At 40.8% G+C, this 18,529-nt stretch overlaps 1 protein-coding gene across 4 annotated transcripts in view; it reads right to left on the bottom strand.

Moving 5' to 3' along the window:
* UNC80 (unc-80 subunit of NALCN channel complex) overlaps nucleotides 1–18,529 on the bottom strand; it is a 225,416-nt gene that overhangs the window by 41,630 nt on the left and 165,257 nt on the right. For all 4 annotated transcript variants that reach the window (XM_040476105.1, XM_040476106.1, XM_040476107.1 and 1 more), the window contains 7 exons: nucleotides 15,314–15,494; nucleotides 13,943–14,211; nucleotides 12,376–12,510; nucleotides 10,715–10,853; nucleotides 9,974–10,070; nucleotides 5,905–6,075; nucleotides 2,219–2,311 (listed from right to left, as the gene is read on the bottom strand). In XM_040476105.1, the coding sequence (XP_040332039.1) occupies nucleotides 2,219–2,311; nucleotides 5,905–6,075; nucleotides 9,974–10,070; nucleotides 10,715–10,853; nucleotides 12,376–12,510; nucleotides 13,943–14,211; nucleotides 15,314–15,494 (1,085 nt within the window). The remainder of the gene's footprint in view (nucleotides 1–2,218; nucleotides 2,312–5,904; nucleotides 6,076–9,973; nucleotides 10,071–10,714; nucleotides 10,854–12,375; nucleotides 12,511–13,942; nucleotides 14,212–15,313; nucleotides 15,495–18,529) is intronic.

The raw sequence follows: 18,529 nt of genomic DNA, 5'->3' as shown, positions 1-18,529 counted from the left end.
GAGAGAAATAAGTTAGTCAGAGAAAGACAGACAACATATGATTTTACTCATATGTGGATCTTGAGAAGATCCATGAGGGAAGGGAAGGGAAAAAAATAGCTACAAACAGAGAGGGAAGGAGGCAAACCACAAGAGGATCTTAAATACAGAGAACAAACTGAGGGTGGACAGGAGGGTGGGGGAGAGGGGAAAATGGGTGATGGGCATCGAGGAGGGCACTTGTTGGGATGAACACTGGGTGTTGTTTGTAAGCGATGAACCACGAGAATCTACCCCAAAAACCAAGAGCACACTTTACGCACTGTATTTTAGCCAATTTGACAATAAATTATATTTAAAAAATTGTAGAAAAGAAAATAAAAGCCAAAAAAAAATGAGTTGGGTGCTTAACCAACTCAGGCACCCCAAAACTACACATTTTGATAAGTTCACAAATGCACATATACTAATCCTACACTACAAAATCTTTATCTTTCATTTGGCTACCACACATGCAATTATAGCTGCTATGAAAAGCTGTCCCATTGGTATATAATTTGTAGAAAGATAAACATATACGAAGTCACGGAATACAGCCAAATGAGGGACTTTTGAAAATTTTTGAAAGTAACGTGAATCTAAGTTACAGTTTAACATGATGTGTTTTGTTTCAAGTGATCAGAAGAAGAAATATGGCTGACTTCTTTTTAGTTCTGGAGACTTATTGCTTTATGATTGATTAATAATAGGACTTTAGAAGCTCTCTTTTCCCATGTACCCTTCATCTGGTAGTTAAACCTAGCTCCTGAATGTCACTTAACAATATATTTATTTTTTCTTTTCTTTTTCTTTTAATTTTTTAATGTTTATTTCTTTTTGAGAGAAGAGACATGGCACAAGTGGGGGAGGGGCAGAGAGAGAGAGACACACACAATCTGAAGCAGGCTCCAGGCTCTGAGCTGTCAGCACAGAGCCCAACACGGGGCTCGAAATCATGAGCCATGAGATAATGACCTGAGCTGAAGTTGGATGCTCAGCCGACTGAGCCACCCAGGTGCCCCTATTTATTTTTTCTTACTATAGGAAATTGAGGCATGAGTTAACCATCACTCGAGTAATTTACAGTTGGGTTTGGTATTTATTAATTTTTTATTATTTAAAAAAATTTTTTAAACATTTATTTTTGAGAGACAGAGAGAGATAGAACATGAGCAGGGAAGGGAGAGAGAGAAAGGGAGATACAGAATCTGAAGCAGGCTCCAGGCTCTGAGCTGTCAGCAGAGTCCAACTCAGGGCTCAAACCCACAAACCATGAGATGATGACCTAAGCCGAAGCTGGATGCTTAACCGACTATATCACCCGGGCACCCCTGCTTTATTTTTATTTTTATTTTATTTTATTTTATTTTATTTTATTTTATTTTATTTTATTTTATTTTATCTATTTGTTTATTTATTTATTTAATTATTCCCTGATGAACAGGGAATTAACTTTACATAAGGAATAATACATACTTAAAACTGTGTTTCAGAGGGAAAATTACTTAGCTTCTCCTTAAGATCTCCCTATTAACTAGCTACTCCATACTGGGAGATGAGAACTTTTTCTCTAACTGATTTGGGGCTTTCCCTATCTTAAATTTTCCTTGGGGGAAGAAGCTAATTAAACCTGTGTGTGTGTATATGTGTGTTAGAGTGTTTAGAGGTTAACACAGACAGAATGAACAGCTTAAGTATTAACTAGTCTAGCCAGTGTCTGAGTTACACCAAAACAGGGAGGGAGATTAAGTCAATGACCATGAAAGCATCATTTAAGGACCTAATGCAAAATTTGGATGAAATGTACGTGGAAAATCTGTCCAGATGAAAGAAAGTTGACCCTGTATAACTGCTCCGGGAATGAGAAACCACCCCCTGATTATTATTGTTTCATTTGGCTTTTTCTTGGAGGCAAATGAAACAACACTGGAATAGTTCAAAGACCACCCAGGAGGCACAGAACATCTTTCACGTTCATGCAAACAAAACGCCACAAATGCCAGTTGATGAAGGTGGCTTGGATTTCTCTTCGATGCTTTCAAAAGAAGCCTTGTAACTCTAAACTCTCACCTTCTTTTCTTTTCCTTGGAGAGTTTCACACTCATTATTGACTATTTTCAAGATTCCTTTCATTCCCAACAGCTGAGACTCAGGTTGTATGAAACGGAGGGGCCATAGATGAATAAGGCGAGTGAATTACCTGGTGTTCACCCCGGACGACATGGTGTGATTGGCTGTGGTGGTTCCTTTATGACCTTGGTCACACCTGCTCATCTGTGGGGCTGTCATGGGCCTGCAACAGGGACAGTAATGGCCACAACAAAACAACAGCAAGAGAAGTAGAAACATTTACAAAGTCCTCAAGTTATGGAAACTCACTTAAGTTTTAAATCACTTGCAGAGTCTTCAAAAGAGACTGTCTAGTTGGGCTTTTCTGTCACACTCTTGCTGTCTCTGTTCTGAGAGTCACTTTAAAGGGAACATTGGTTCCCAGGGGTGTATTAACATACCATGATTTAAGTTCTTCTACTTCTTGGTTTTGAGTAATAAACTATGACACTTCAAACCAGACATTTATGAACTCAGACTTCTAAGTCTGTAGGATTCAGTGAGAGTTAGAGCTCATTTTTCAATTTGACAGGTATCAGGAAGTTAATGATTTTAGACAATACGTAAATGGTAAAGGCGTATACACCATTTTGGCTACCCATGTTGTAATCAATATAACCACCTTATTTTTTTCTGAAAAACAACCAAAGAATGAAAGAATCCTTCTAGTCAAAATTATACCTAAGACTACCCAAAGAAGTGAGTAAATTAGTATCTGTTATAAGTAGGTAATTTAGACACTCAGAAGTAGATTTGAATCATCTCATTTTATACCTGCAGGGTTTCCTTTAAATATTAGGTAATCTTTGCCTCTGTATCAGCATCTGAGACATGGAAAGGATGATGCAGCTTTTCAAAGCTTGCACGAACTCTTTAAGGCTTGCTTTCATAATGCTCATTTTCTGTATGCTGGGTGTGGCTGGAAAGTAAGCTTTTAACAGCCACACTAGACTTTGTCTTCCTGTGCCATTGTTGTGGTAGGCAGAATTTAAAGATGTCCCCGAGACCTATAGTCCTCCTGGTGTTACCTCAGTGATTACTATATGTTATGCTGCAAAAGGGAAATTATCTGGGTAGGCCCAATCTTATGGCACCAGCCCTTAAAAAGCAGAGTTCTCCCTTGCTAGGAACAGATAGACTTGAAGCATGAGAAGAGCTCAGGGCACCATTGCTGACTGGAAGATAGAAGGAGCCATGTGAGAAGGAAGGCAGGTACCTTCTGAGTGGCCCCTGGCTGACAAAAAGGAAAGAGGACCTCAGACCTAAAACTGCATGGTGTTGGATTCTGCCCGAAACCTAAACAAGCTTAGATAAGGATTTTCCCCCAGAACTTTCCGAAAAGAGCCCAGCGTGATTGCCATCTTGATTTTGGCTTTGTGAGACCCTGAGCAGAGAAACCAGCTAAGCCTGCCCAGACTTCTGGCCTATGGAAATATGAGATAATGAATGTTTTGTTTTATGCCCCTAAATTTGTGGTAACATATTAGATAACACTAGAAAATTAACATTAATACCATTATAATATACTTACTTGTGTGTTACTCCCTTTATAACTATTAATTATTTTTCATGAGTAAGGAAATTAGGAGCGTGGAAATGAAATGGGGTTCTTCTTATCTTCTTTTTGTATAAACAGCAAAGCTGATTTTATTGTGAATAATCGCAGCTGACCGAGGAGGCTAGTTCTCCTCTCCACCAAAAGAATATTAAATACGCTGGAATATTTCGAACCACAGAATTTTATTTTATTACTTTTTTATTTTTTTAAGTTTAATTATTTATCTTAGAGAGACAGAGAGAGAAAGAGATAGCATGAGTGGGGGAGGAGCAGAGGGAGAGAGAGAGAGAAAGAGAGAGGGAGAGAGAGAGAGGATCCCAAGCAGGCTCTGCTGACAGTGCAGGGCCTGACATGGAGCTCAATCCAACTACTATAAGATCATGACCTGAGCTGAAACCAAGAGTCAGCTGCTCAAATGACGGAACCACCCCAGGGCCCCTGGAGCCACAGAATTTTAAATGCCAATGCTCCATCCATAACTCTTCGTGGAATTTTGGGTAAGTCAATTTTGGATAAGTTAATTGACCTATTAACTTCTCTCCTACAGAAAGGAGGGAAGCACCAATATTGCACAATATGAGGAGAAATAAAAGCGGCATTTGAAAAACCGGATTGCTCTTCTCTCCTCTAATTGCAGGAAGGGACTCGTGATGTAACCAGGTAGGTGCAGAAGGAAGAATGTAAGTCTGATAGTTCTCCTTAGGATGTTCTTCCTCCTAGGACTTTCATGAAACGATCATCAAAGCACTGGGACTGCGTCCCATTGGAAGAGGCAGTTTGGCACGGAGCCCCGTTCCACTGCTTCCCATCTTGTCTGCCAGGTGCACATGGGCTCTTCAGCACTGGCAGTCTGCCAAAGGCTTTTGGGCTACACTCTGCTTGCCTAGGTTGGCAATGCAGCTCGTGATTAGAAGCTAAACATATATTGACTTAATGAATCACAATCTCCCTCCCTCTCTCACTTGCTCGTGCATGTTAGAAAAGTCCTTCCTGGACTGAAGGATTTCAGCTAGGCTTTTCATCAACAGGGCAAGATGGGGCTGAGGAAGTTGGTGCCTCTTGGTGGGAGTAAATCACAAGCAGAATTTAGGCTAAGGATGTGGCCAAATGATGGAGGGGCAAAGACACCGACGTAGGAAGAAGGCTTCCCCACCTCCACCCTAGGGAACAATATCTCTTTCTGGCTAATTGTATGTGGGAACAGACAAAGAAAGCCATTCATCTGCAGAACTTCCTATCTCTACCTCTTCCAGTTCTTCTCACTCCGTCCGCCCCCATCCCTTCCATCCCTACCCAGCTTCTCAATGCCATCTGCTTCTGCACCCAAGACTCATGCAACAGGACTCACTTCTTCATCCTTTATTTAGGGTTGAACTCTGGTGGCAATGTACCTTTCCATTCCCAAATCCCTCAACCTGTTATCCCAGCACCACTGAGCCTTGCCTCACAGAGAACCTGTTATTTCTAGGAGGAGAATAAAATTCTGTCGTTTATGTTTGTTTTATGGTGTCTGAAACGACAGTACAAAAACCACAGCTCTTTACAAACAGTAAAATAATAAAAGAAGGCTTCGTTGGACTTGCAGACATTTCATGTCTCATAAAATAATATAAAAGCTAATAAAAATACATATCACATTTTCATCTTCACTATATTGGCCCTTTTACAAAAAGATCTGTTCACTACTGGGTCAAAACTGCCACAGAAGTTCAGCAAGCTCCATGCAAATATGTTCATGGTATTATTACTATTACTATTATTATTACTATTATTATTGTTATTATTTTTTTATTTTTTTAATGTTTATTTATTTTTGAGAGAGAGAGAGAGACAGAGACAGAGCGTGAGCAGGGCAGAGGCAGAGAGAGAGGGAGACACAGAATCTAAAGCAGGATCCAGGCTCTGGAGCACAGAGCCTGACGTGGGGCTCAAACCCACGTACGAACCGAGAGATCATGACCTGAGTCGGAGTGAGACGCTTAACTGACTGAGCCACCCAGGCGCCCCTAGTATTATTATTATTAATTATTCAGAGTAGCACTATTTATCCAAACAATTTAGGGAATGTTGGCAGTTTTAAGCTACATAAGGCTGAATTTGGGCAAGTGTCGATCAATAAAGATAGGGTTATTAGAGATTTTTAGTCACCGCATTTTTTTCTTCATCTTTTTGGTAGATATACACATTGTAAGGTCATGGACATCTCTGCGATGGGTTACCTGGTGAGGACCTCTACACTGTACAAGAGGGCCTGCAGGGATGTCGCGAGAGCAGCCGTGGCCGCGATCTCTTCTCGGGCAGCAGGCACTGTCTCCACTTGTGACGTCTGCCTCTTTAGCTTTTGTAGGTAACAGGGGACCAGAGCTTCCAAGACCATCAGCATCTGGAGACTTTAATCAACAGAAAGGCAACCAAGTCACATGTTACATTCTACTGTCATTGGCTGTGTCATATTTAGGAACGTGAAGGAATGAAAAGCCTCAAGAGTGATGACTGATTTTAGGCGCCCTTCCCACCCCACCCAAGTCAAGAGTAAGTAGAGCAGCTGGAAGTTTGATCAACATTAATTAATTAATTAATTGAGCATCTAGTAAAAGGTGATGAAAGTCTGCTTGCCTTTAGGGAGAATATGACCTAGTGGGGAGGGGAAAAATAGCATATAAACAACTCGTTGAAAGAACAATAGAATAATTGGTGGAGCTATGCACCCTATTTAGAGAAACAGGCATCACAATGATCAATAAGCTTCCACCCAGGGATTTGCTGAGAGTGATTTTTTTGCCTGAAACAAATTTTACCCAAGATAAAGCCCCTCCCTGGGAGGCTGGCTTCTTAAAGCTTAAGCAGTTTTTGAGAAAGAGTCTGTGGAAATAGCCACCGTGACGCAGGTCTGAAAATAGCTGCTTACTAGAGTGAATAATAAAAAATCTCAAATGTATTTCGCTGATAAGAAACCCATGTTAAACATAAGTACATAGAAACATTGAAGGTAAAAGTAAGAACAAACACCAATCAAACTTATTATAAAACTGTAATAGCTAAGACGGTGTAATATTGGTACGAGTGATGAGGGATGGAAGCAAAAAATGTTCACCTTTAGTCCGGAAGGCTGACCTATAGCCTGCATAGTTCCGTTAAGGATCAAATACACGGTGGTCGCTACAGTCTTAAAGGGTTTCATGACTGCCTGTGTGCTTCATCAACAGTTAGTGTTGAACTAAATGGTAAGCACCAGAGAAATCTTGCAAAAGTAGTTTTATGAGAAGTTCGAAGAAGAGATTTATGATCTAATACTCCCTGCATGTCCTTCCCCGCTGAGCACTAAGCCTGTAACAACCACCTGCATACAGCAAAAAGCACAGCTTTCTGCCCACAGGTCCTGCCCCTGTGCTACTTAAATAAACCCACTAATTTGCACACACAATGTCTCAAGAATTCTTTCTTGGAATAAAACAAAAAAAAATTTTTTTTTGTTGGCCATTGTGCTCCATGGCCCCACAACACAGGAAAGACAAATAGACGTATGGACCAGAATAATGCGTCTGAAACAAATCCACAAATACTTGATTTATAACAAGGATGACATTGCAATGCAATGGAAATGCTAGTTTTTTCCATAAATGGAGCTTGATCTATTGTCTATTAGTATTTATATGGAAAAAAGAAATCTTGACCCTTACTTTACACCATACCCTACATTAATTTCAGATGGATTATCAATCTGAATATGAAGATAAAACAAATAAGGCATCTGGCAGATAATATAAAGGGACATATTCATAATCTTGAGTTAGCCAAGATTTCTTCAGAGGATACAGAAAGCCCTAAGCAATAAGGAAAAGAGTGGTACATTGGACAACATTAAAATGAAGAACTCTGTTCATTGAAAGATGATGTTAGGTAAGTAAAACTATAAGTCAAAGAGTAGGAGATGTGATTTGAAATACACATAACCAGTGGTATGCTGGAGTAGGCATGTACCAGGTCAAGGAAGCCTACATATGCTTCTGTTTCCAACCCCAAGGTCAATGTCATGCTGCCATCTTGTACTCAGCAATTGCTACATGTTGGCAAAACTAGCAATGCTATGTGTCAGGGACTCTCTTCTCCCAGGGAACTGGTTGTTAAATGTTTACCAGCACATCAGTCCATATAAGCTAAAAAGTACTCACATCAGACTCTTTAGACAAATTCTACATATCAAATTAAAAAATACTGATAGTCTCATTTAAAAATGGGTAGAAGACTTCAAGAGGTACTTTGCAAAAGTAGATATCCAAATTCCAATAAACATCTGGAAAACTTCCAAACCTTTCAGTTTGCAAGAGGGAAATAGAAATTAAAACCACAATGAGATCTCACTACGACCCAACAAAATGGCTAAAATGAAGACTGAGTATCAAGTGCTAATGAGGCATGAGAGTACTAGAACGTTTATACACCACTGGTGGGAATGGAAATTGATACAACCACTTTGGAAAACTGGTAGTGTCTCCTAAAGCAAAACATACACATACTCTATGACCTAGCATAGCATTTCTACCTACAGAAATACAGATATGTGTACTCACAAAGACACACGCAAAAATGTTCACTGCAGCACTATTTGTAATAGCTTCAAATCAGATATCACACAAATGTCAGTCAATAAGAAATCAATTGTGGCGTAGACACTAAATGAAATATTACTGACGAATGAAGAACAAACTATGGTTATACACAATTATATTGGTAAATCTCATGAAACAGTAGTGAATAACAAAAGTCGGGCATTAAAAAGTACTTATCATATTTCATTGGAATAGGGTTCAGAAATAGGCAAAGATAATTTGTGGTATAGGATAGTGAGCATAAGATGTTCAATTGATTGAGCCACCCAGGCGCCCGTGGCCTTTTAATATTAGACAATATTTATGCATTTTATTATTGCAGTGTCTTGATGTTATCACTTCATCTCACTGCAGAGCCTCTGATACACCCTGTTAACAAAGTACTTGAACACACTTGGAACGGAAAATAGAAATAGGGAGTATTTTTACACCCAGGAATACAGTGGACTTGGAATTAATGTAGGGTTTCAATCCTTTCTCAAGGCTTTCATGGAGCTGTGATATTATAGGAGAAGCCCAAGGAAACTGGGAGCAGGACCATCATTATTGACTGCAGATTTGCTCTTTTGAGGGCTATAGCCACACTTCTAGTTGACCACAGGCATAATGTTTAATCCTCATTGATTAACACATAAAAAGCTGGGAATCTTAGGAGGGGGATGTTTCTTATTCATTCTTCATGTAGAAAGAGTTCAATTAGTATGAATGCTGTTTCCTTTTTGCCCCTTTACTCATCCTGTTCTAGGGCACAGGGGAAGACCAATCTAAGGGGTAAATTGATAAAGATACACTGCCAAGATCAACCCAGTTCTTTCCTTCTTTCTCGAAGAGTTGCCAACATAGTAGGACTTCTTTCCTCCATACTGTGTGTTTTTAGGGTGGTCCTGTGCCAAGCTTAATCCTTATACCCAAAATATGATAGCAAATAACGTGGGACTTTGTTTATGAGTTAGGTATTACAAGAAAAGATCAAAGTAGCTTGAGAAGTTGAGGGACAGATTACCTAATATCAATATCACTGGGGAGGAGGGCCAGAGGTTTGATTAAGCCAGCATCAAGGAATATTTAAAGGAATGTAACTCTATTATTTTTAAATATCTATACTACATAACGGGGCTATCCATGATTCATTTGAATTCCTGTCTCTGCCTTTAAAACACCTATTTTAATAGCAAGATGGGACTAGCTTTCATTTTGTATATTAGTACATAAACCAGACCAGAGCCAACATCCAGGAATTGGGATGACATTTTCCATGTGAATCCTTTGGATTCCTTACACTTGGCAAAATGACAGGCAAGATTTATATTCTTGTTCGTTGTATGACAGGAGTTCTTACCGCTCCTTGAAAAGCATCTTCTTTAATAGTTTAAATGTCTGCTCTGGAATTTTGTTTGCTATTAACATATATCACGTATCGGGGCAAAATTTTCTAAATGAGACTAAACATTTTAGCTGCTGCACAAATTCCAAATTTTAGGCAATTTTAAATTAATGAGGATTTACTATATTTTCCAAAGCCTGTGCAATGACAAGTTTCCTAAATTTAGTTTTTGAAAACATACATTACAGAATATTAGAGGATGATGTGAGCAAGCATAACTTTTGTATTCATTCAATTTTATTTCCTTTGCCATGTTTACTTATCCCAAGGCACAGAACAAAGGGCTGCAATTACCTTCGGAATGACTCAGGAGCATATGCCACCACAGTAACACACAGCTTAATGGCCTCACTTATAGAGAAGGTCAGGTCTTCATTTCCATAGCAGAAATCTGAGGGGACAGAAGGTTAAGGCACAAAATCAAAGTGCATTTTGCCAGGGATAAAGAAGAGATTCCCACTCTCAACATTCCAGTTATATTTTGTAACCATTTCTTCGCCAGACTTTAATCCTAAACCGTGAACATTATTAATTTCTTCATCTAAAAGGACTGAAAACTCTGTTTCCTACTTTTGAATAATCAGATGATAAATAAAAGTGCCTTTTGGGGGGCAGTTTTTTAAAAAGACAATCTTACCTATTAGAAGCTATCAAGGGCATGTAGATGTGTAAGGTAAGACAGGAGCCTTTCTCTTTGATTTACCTCTAGTTCTATACATTCCTTGATAATAAAGACTATTTTAGAGAGTTGCTCACCTAGAATTGCCCAGGAAAATCCAATTTCCTGAAAATAGCAGAACTACAGAAGGGCAGTATGAGGTATCAGTTTAATACAATTTTCATGGTAGAGAATTCCTTACTCTTTAGGATTTTCAAGAAATTTAGGAAAAAAAGGAGAAAGGAAATGTACTCATTCAATTTATACCACTTTTCCATTTATTTTTGCTGTTTTGATTTAGGTTAAAATATTCAATGTGGAATTATTAAAAAAAATTACAAAGAGACAAAGAAGATCAGGGTAAATTCTGTTTTTACCTAATGACTTAAGAGGCTTCTCAGCTTTGACCAGCTCTAAGATGTCTAATATGTCAGTGGTCTCGCCCTCCAGGGACTGCAGCAGGTCAAACAGGCACTGAGCTGACACACCTTTGCTGGGCCCATTATTGGCCACATCCTGAATAAAGAAAGGCAATTTTAATTTATTGATTCCCACCTCAGCACTAACATGGTGTGATCAGGAATTCAAATTTCAATAACATTATCACTGACAGCAATTACATTGATCTGGTATTTAGCTCACACAATCCTGCATCCAAAAATGCTACCATATGATTTTGGAGTAGAATCCCTGACTTTCAAGGATTCTATTAAATGTTAATCTGGTACAAAAGAGATATTTGTGGAAACTCCTAAAAATAGAGCAGTATGTAAACTTCCAGAATCACTCATGTAAATGTTTCCTCTGGTCTGTGTTGGAAGGACTCTGCATTCCCAAAGGAACTTTCCATAACATATTAGTTGAACACTTCAAATACGTTTGGGGAAACAGATGCTAATTTTCACAACTCTGGGCATTTTACAGGTCTTGTTTGATAATATAATTCCAAAATGGAGGTATCTGCCATCTCAAATCTATTTAAAATGGTTTTGATTCATCCATTAAAACAACAAATCCCTATTAAATTATTACTATGTGCCATGCACAATTCTGTATACCAAGGTTATAACAAAACAAAACCAAAAAAGACCTACAAGCAAAACAACTAAAACAAACCAAAAGCAAACAGAAAAACAGGTGAAGGTCTTGCTTTAGCGGAGCTTAAATTCTATTTTGGGGTATGGTAGAGAAATGTAGTAGTGAAACAAATATGTGTATGATATGCAATACAGCATGAGTGTTCTGAAGAAAAAGAAAAATAAAGCAGGGTAAGTACTAGACAGTGATAGGAATGAAAATCAGGAACTCTTCCTCTTGCCACATTCTATTTTCTATCTTTTTATTAATTAAGTATAAAACTGGAGAGTTGGTCTATTTATATCTTACAGGCTGAGATGAGTGTTGAAGAAAAATGAAGAGAAATAATATGTGATATTCCTATCATATTGGTTGAAGAACGAGAGCTGAGACACTGATTATACAAATGGACAATATAAACAAGTAGCCCATATATAAAAATAGAACACTGATCAAGAACCTGTAGTAACCTACTCAGGAAACCAACCCACTGTCCACAGTAACTAGCCAGGGAAGCTAGCCTGCTACAAGTCAGGTTACTAGGAAGTCAGCCTACTAGCTCTAGTGGAAACCAAACAATAACCCCTTTAACCATTGGCTCCCCAAAAGGCCAGGACTTGATTACAATTGACAGCTTCCCTAATCCTTGTCCCTTCTTCCAACTAGACCAGTCAGAGAAAGCCAAATATGTACCCCTAACCAATTGCATAGGATGTGCCCCCCCCACCCCCTGCCTTCTAGTTAGCCTGCTTACAGCTCCCCCACACCCATGGCCTCCAGTCAGGGCATATCTGAAGTCTTCCCTTTTCTCCACCATAAAATCTCTTACTTCTCTGTCTGCCTTTGAGTCTTTGCCAAGACACAAGTCACAGTGGCTAACTCCATTGCTGTAGCAAATTCTGAATAAAGAGCCTTTGCTTTTTTTCATTTGGTCTACATTTATTTCCAGAGAGCCACTTACCGGAAACTCCAGGAGAGGGGCCACACTAGCAAACAGCTGGAGCACAAATGGCTTCCGGTGTAGAATGTAGAACTGGTGGCAGGCAAATTCGATGGCTTGACGCAGCTGGGGATTGCTTTCATAGTCAGAGTATACCTGTGGGAAAAATGGCATATATTCAGAAAATGCCTTAACAGCATATCAGAGTTGTGTTTACTTTTAAAACTCATAGCCACGGGATGCGTGGAGGAAAATGGCTAAATTTAATAAACTGGTTGATGGGAGTAAAACAGTATAATCTCTCTTCAGAGAAATTTGGTAATACACATGAATACACTTTTTCCCAGGGAGTTTGTGACCAGGAATTTATTTCAAGAAAGGAACTGGGAAAACGCACAAAGATACAAGAATTCCTGTTGCAAATTTGCATATAATAGTGGAAAATTGGAAACTGCTTAAATTATTCATAAATTGGGATAGATTAAATAGATTATAGTATATGCATGTAACAGAATATTATGCAGTTATTTAGAAAGATGCTATAGCACAAAATGTAGCTATGTGAAAAAATGCCCATGATATTTTTAGTGTTATGTGAGAAAAGTAGGTAACAAACTTGAATATATGGTATGATCCATATGGTTTTTGTTTTTTTTTTAAAGTAGGATAGAGTGCCAAGATTTTCAAGAAGTATAAACAATGGTTATCTAGGAAGGAGGATTATAAGTGGTCTTTATTTTCTTCTTTAAACTTTATTTTCTGAATGTTATAATGAGCATTTGCTTTTGGTAATCAGTAAGAAAAGTTATAGAAATAGAGAAAATTCCAACTATTTAAAAATAGGAGAGGCCTGATACTAAAGAAAACTTCTTGCCCCTGTAGGTTGAACAAATTCTACTTTGCACAAACATGTATTACTTTTATAATTTTTATTGAAATTTCCATAGTAGAGAATTAGGGTGAGCCCCTAGGGTTTGTTTGAACTTCATCCAGTACTCCTAAACCTAGCCAGATACACATTAGACGGGAGTACATGGAAACAATTTCTGCTGAATTCACCTCCTCCAATCTCAGCATAGTAAGTTTAATAGCAACAGAAATCTCTATTCAGATAGAGATCAGAGAATCTCTCAGGAGAAACATCAGCTGAATACTTGCTGTATATTTGAATAAAAAGAGCGGTGATTCCCAAATTTCTAGGGCATTAGAACCACCTGGAGGTCTTGTAAAAACCCAGGTTAATGGGTCCTGACTCCACCGTTTCTGATTAAATAGAGGGTGGGACCCAAGAATTCATCTAACACATTCCCAGGTGATGTTGTTGCTGCTGGTCTAGAGACCACACTTTGAGAAGCACTCACAGAGTGGCTAGAAGAAATGGGAAAGCAAATCCCAGGTCTGGGAGATCTGAGGATAGAATGGATATCTTAGGATATTGTGACCTTTTGGAATTTCTGGGGAGATTTCATTTGGTGCCTTCTGCTGCCACAAAAGAAGATAATTCTATCATTAAAAAGGTTTAAGACAGATCTTGTTGACCTGCTATCTGGGCAGTTAATTATGTGTTAGAAGAGTAGAGCCATGGCACCTGCAGCATGGTGGGCAGAATCCACTGGTAGCCACTGAGAGAGAAAAGGTGATTGAAGTGCACAGCGCTGTTGATGACGGTGGCAGCGTACTGCCTGAGCAGGGCACTGTCTTCTGGGTGGAGGATCAGAGCCCCATTGAAAACGTTGAGGAAGAGCATGATTTCATCTCCCCAGGGAAACTCGCTTGGCATGCCCAGGAACATCTCCTCCAGGAGCTGGATCCACAAGCTTTTCTGAAGAGTGTCGAGGCCAAACAGCTCCTTCCCAGCTGTGAGAACATGGAACAGCAGAGACAGAATTAGCCCCACACCAATCCTGTCAGCGTGGGAGGGCAATCAAACCGGAGGACGCTGCTGTTTCCCATTTGCTCCAGCTCCGGGACGTGAAGATAAGATGCACTGCTGAAACGCTTCCCAGCACACATGGCTGGCGCTGGTATCACACTCCCTAGTTCTCAAAGGACTTCCATCATCACCTCTTTGATTCAACTCTGTAGGCAACACAGGGCTGGCATTTGCAGCATGTTGCTACTGAATAAGCAGTGGCTTTGAGGAAAAAAAAATAGGTTGTTTCAGAGAGAAAATGGCAGGGTTGGGACTGCGTCTAGATCTTTCAACTCCTGGACAGACTAGAGCTCTTTCTACTATTTTTTCTGGAGCTTCTGGGTGAAGACACTGAACACTGGGATGCTAATTGAAGTGTCTCAAAGGAGTAACATAGTAAGGTTTCAAAACAAGTTTCTTTTTGTCTGTCTCGGGCTCCCTCTCAATTCAGGTGTAATTTAGATAGAGTAAAACATGCACAGATCTCAAATGTAGAGCTTAGTGAGTTTTGGCAAAAATACACACCCATGTGACCAACATACCAGTCAATACATAGACCATTTTCATCACCTCAGAAAGTTCCCTCAGGCCCCTTTCCAGAAAATCCAGCTCCCCTATCCCCATCCCAGAAGCAGCCACTGTCCTGATTTCTGTAATTAGTTTTGCCCCTTTCTGAACGGCCTATGAACACCCATTCTTCACTTAGTCAAGTACTTCCTTAACAATACCATACTATTTCCTTCAACTGCTTATGATTAGCTTAGAGGATGGGTCTCAAAGTTTGATCCCTGGAATAACAGCATCAACATCACCTGGGAACTTGTTAAAATTCAAGTTCCTGGGCTCCATTCCAGAACTACCGAATCAGAAGCGTGGGAGGGTGGAGCCCAGCAATCTGTGTTTTGTGAAGTCCTCCAGGTGATCCTGATGCACTCAAGGCTGAGAAACAACGGCTTAGAAAACTGTCTGCTGGTTAAGAGGCTTTCCAGCTGAGGACAAATCCAGGGCTTGGGAAGCCCAAGGGAGGAAATGCTTTCCTCCTGATACCTTGTGGATCACTGAAGAGTGAAAATTCAGCGTCAATAGCACTTCGGGGGAATGAGGGTAGTCGGAGGAGGTCTTCCTGGAGCATGGAGACGTGAGACTGCTTGTGGGCTGTGGGGATCTTCTGGGTCAGGGAGATGAGAAACAAAACCCGCCCAACTTCCTCCAGCTTCCGAGTGAACACCTGGCAGCAAACAAAGGCAGGAGTAGAGGAAAAGTAGAATTAGCAACTCTGAAATTAAAAGGAGTGAAGAAATTGAAATAAAATATTTAATAGCAAACGGGGCTGATAAAAAATTAAGGGGAGTGGTGAATTGAGAGAGAAATGTTTTTTTTTTTTCTTTACCACATAGAAAGAGCAAACAATGCTTGATTGACTCTCACTTCCTGTCTCCGTCTGCTCCACAGAAGGAAGTGTTTCTTACGGGGTTTGCAGGCTGGGGGAGCACAATGCAAGCATTGTCAGGAATAGTTCGATATTAAATAGAGCCCATTTGTTTGGATGGCATAATATGGAAGATCTTTTACAACAGGAGCCAGTCAGTTCCAAGTGCCTCTACCATTTCCACTGATGCCTTAAGCGTTTCTTGTCAGTTCTGGGTTTTTCTCTTAAAAAAAAGACTGAAATGGGATCCAGGAGAAACCTATCTTCGGACAAAGCTGATGGGACTAGATGGCATGGACATAATTCTCTTGGATCCTTCTCTTTGTTCCTTATCTATTGATGATCGGTGAGCAGAGGGTGTGGTCCATAAGCAGTCGGAGGCTGCTAAGGAAATTCCCATGCCAGAATCATAAGCCTGCATATCACTCTCTCCCTGCAGAACTCAGGAAGAAATCTTAAGATTCCAACTTAGAGTGTACGTAGAACAAGAACCTCATTTTGTGCTATTTTTAAAAACATGTTCTTAAACATAAAGAGGGATACATTAGCAAAGTGCTATTATTGATTATGATTTTAATTCTTTTGCGGCTAAAATCAAGGGCTGGGATAATTTGGGGAAAGTCATTCTAGAAATGATATATACTTAAGATCTTGCAGTTTTGGAGCTGCCATCTGACCTCGCACTCCCTCGGTTTCGGAGGTGCACCCAGTCTGACCCCAGACACAGCCCAGGAAAGGAAGTGCCTGCTGTCTGAAAGCACCTGACAGAGCAGCTACAAAGCTAGACTCCAGGAGGGACTTACGGCCTCCAGAGCCTGCGAGAAAGCGGCAAGCTCAGGGGAGCTCAACAGGCCAGTGTCAGACAGCCCACTATGATCTTGCATTTGTCCCTGGAATAAAATCAAGAACAGGATGACTGAGGATAGAGCTCTAACAGTCCCAGCAGAGAAAAAAATAACCTTGCGTTTTTTCAGAAGGAAGATGGTGGCGTAGGAGGACGTTGGGCTCAGTGCATCCTGCTGACCACTTAGATTCCACTCACACCTGCCTAAATAACCCAGAAAAATGCCAGAAGACTAGCAGAATGGACTCTCCAGAGACAAGCGTAGACGAGAGGCCCACAGAAGAGGGTAGGAAGGGTGGAGATGCGTTACAGGCTACACGGACTGGTGGGAGGGAGCCAGGGCAGCGGAGGGGCAGCCAGCCTGCCTTACAAGGCAGAGCCCCCAAGTCTGGCTTGCAAAAGTGGAGGGGCCAGGCGGAGTGTGTTCTGATAGCCAGCAGGACTTAACATCTGGAATGTTATAAGTCAACAGCTCTGCTCTGAGAGTGGGAGGGCTAGAGGACAACGGGAGGGAGAGGTGTTGAGCCCCTGAAGACAGAGCTCAGCTCAGCAGGGAACAAAGGCGCTGGCCAGTGCCATCTCCCTCTCCCATCCCCCAGGCAAAATCCCAAAGGGACCAGTTCCCATCACGGAACTTGCTTGCACCACGCAAACACCCAATGCTGTGCTTCTGTGGATCCATTCCTCCAACAGGTCTGCCTCCCTCCCGGTGCCACAGGGCGCCTCCCGAAGTGGACCACCGAAGGCAAAGTGAGCTGAGTCTGCCCCTCCCACCCCTGTGCACCTTGCGGATCCACCCTGGCTAATAAGCCAGATCCCATCGAAGCAGCACCACAAGCCTGGCGGTGTGCAAGTAGCTCAGACAGGGGCCACACCACTCAACAGTGAGTCCTGCCTCTGGGAGAGGGGAAGATAAGGTACACACCAGTCTGACTGTGGCCCCAGCAGTGGGCTGGGGGCAGACATTAGGTCTGACTGTGGCCCTGCCCACCAACGCAAGTTACTATAGACAGCACAGAGGAAGAGCCCTGAAGTTCCGCGCCACTCCAGGGACTAGCCAAAATGACGAAATGGAAGAATTCTCCTCAAAAGAAACTCCAGGAAGTAGCGACAGCTAATGAACTAAACAAAAACGATTTAAGCAATGTAACAGAAAATGAATTTAAAATAATAGTCATAAAATTAATCTCTGGGCTTGAAAAAAGTATAGAGGACAGCAGAGAATCTATTGCTACAGAGATCAAGAGACTAAGAAACAGTCATGAGGAGCTAAGAAATGCTATAAATGAGGTGCAAAATAAAATGGAGGCGACCACAGCTCAGATTGAAGAGGCAGAGGAGAGAATAGGTGAATTAGAAGATAAAATTATGGAAAAAGAGGAAGCTGAGAAAAAGAGAGATAAAAAAATCCAGGAGTATGAGGGGAGAATTAGAGAACTAAGTGACACAAGTGAACGCAAAAATATACGCATAATTGGTATTCCAGAGGAGGAAGAGAGAGGAAAGGTGCTGAAGGTGTACTTGAAGAAATCATAGCTGAGAACTTCCCTGATCTGGGGAAGGAAAAAGGCATTGAAATCCAAGAGGCACAGAGAACTCCCTTCCAATGTAACTTGAATTGATCTTCTGCATGACATATCATAGTGAAGCTGGCAAAATACAAGGTTAAAGAGAAAATTCTGAAAGCAGCTAGGTATAAACATGCTCTAACATATAAAGGGAGAATGATAAGACCAGTGACGGATCTCTCTACTGAAACTTGGCAGGCCAGAAAGGAATGGCAGGAAATCTTCAATGTGAGGAACAGAAAAAATATGCAGCCGAGAATCCTTTATCCAGCAAGTCTGTCATTTAGAATAGAAGGAGAGATCAAGGTCTTCCGAAACAAACAAACACTGAAGGAATTCATCACCACTAAACCTGCCCTACAGGAGATCCTAAGGGGGATTCTGTGAGTGAAATGTTGCAAGGACCACAAAGTACCAGAGAC

Source organism: Herpailurus yagouaroundi, unplaced genomic scaffold (assembly GCF_014898765.1).
Source record: "Herpailurus yagouaroundi ecotype Mexico unplaced genomic scaffold, PumYag 140, whole genome shotgun sequence".
NCBI classification, from domain to species: Eukaryota; Metazoa; Chordata; class Mammalia; order Carnivora; family Felidae; genus Herpailurus; species Herpailurus yagouaroundi.
The sequence above is the reverse complement of the archived record's forward strand: the minus strand, read 5'-3'. Positions and strand labels throughout refer to the sequence as shown.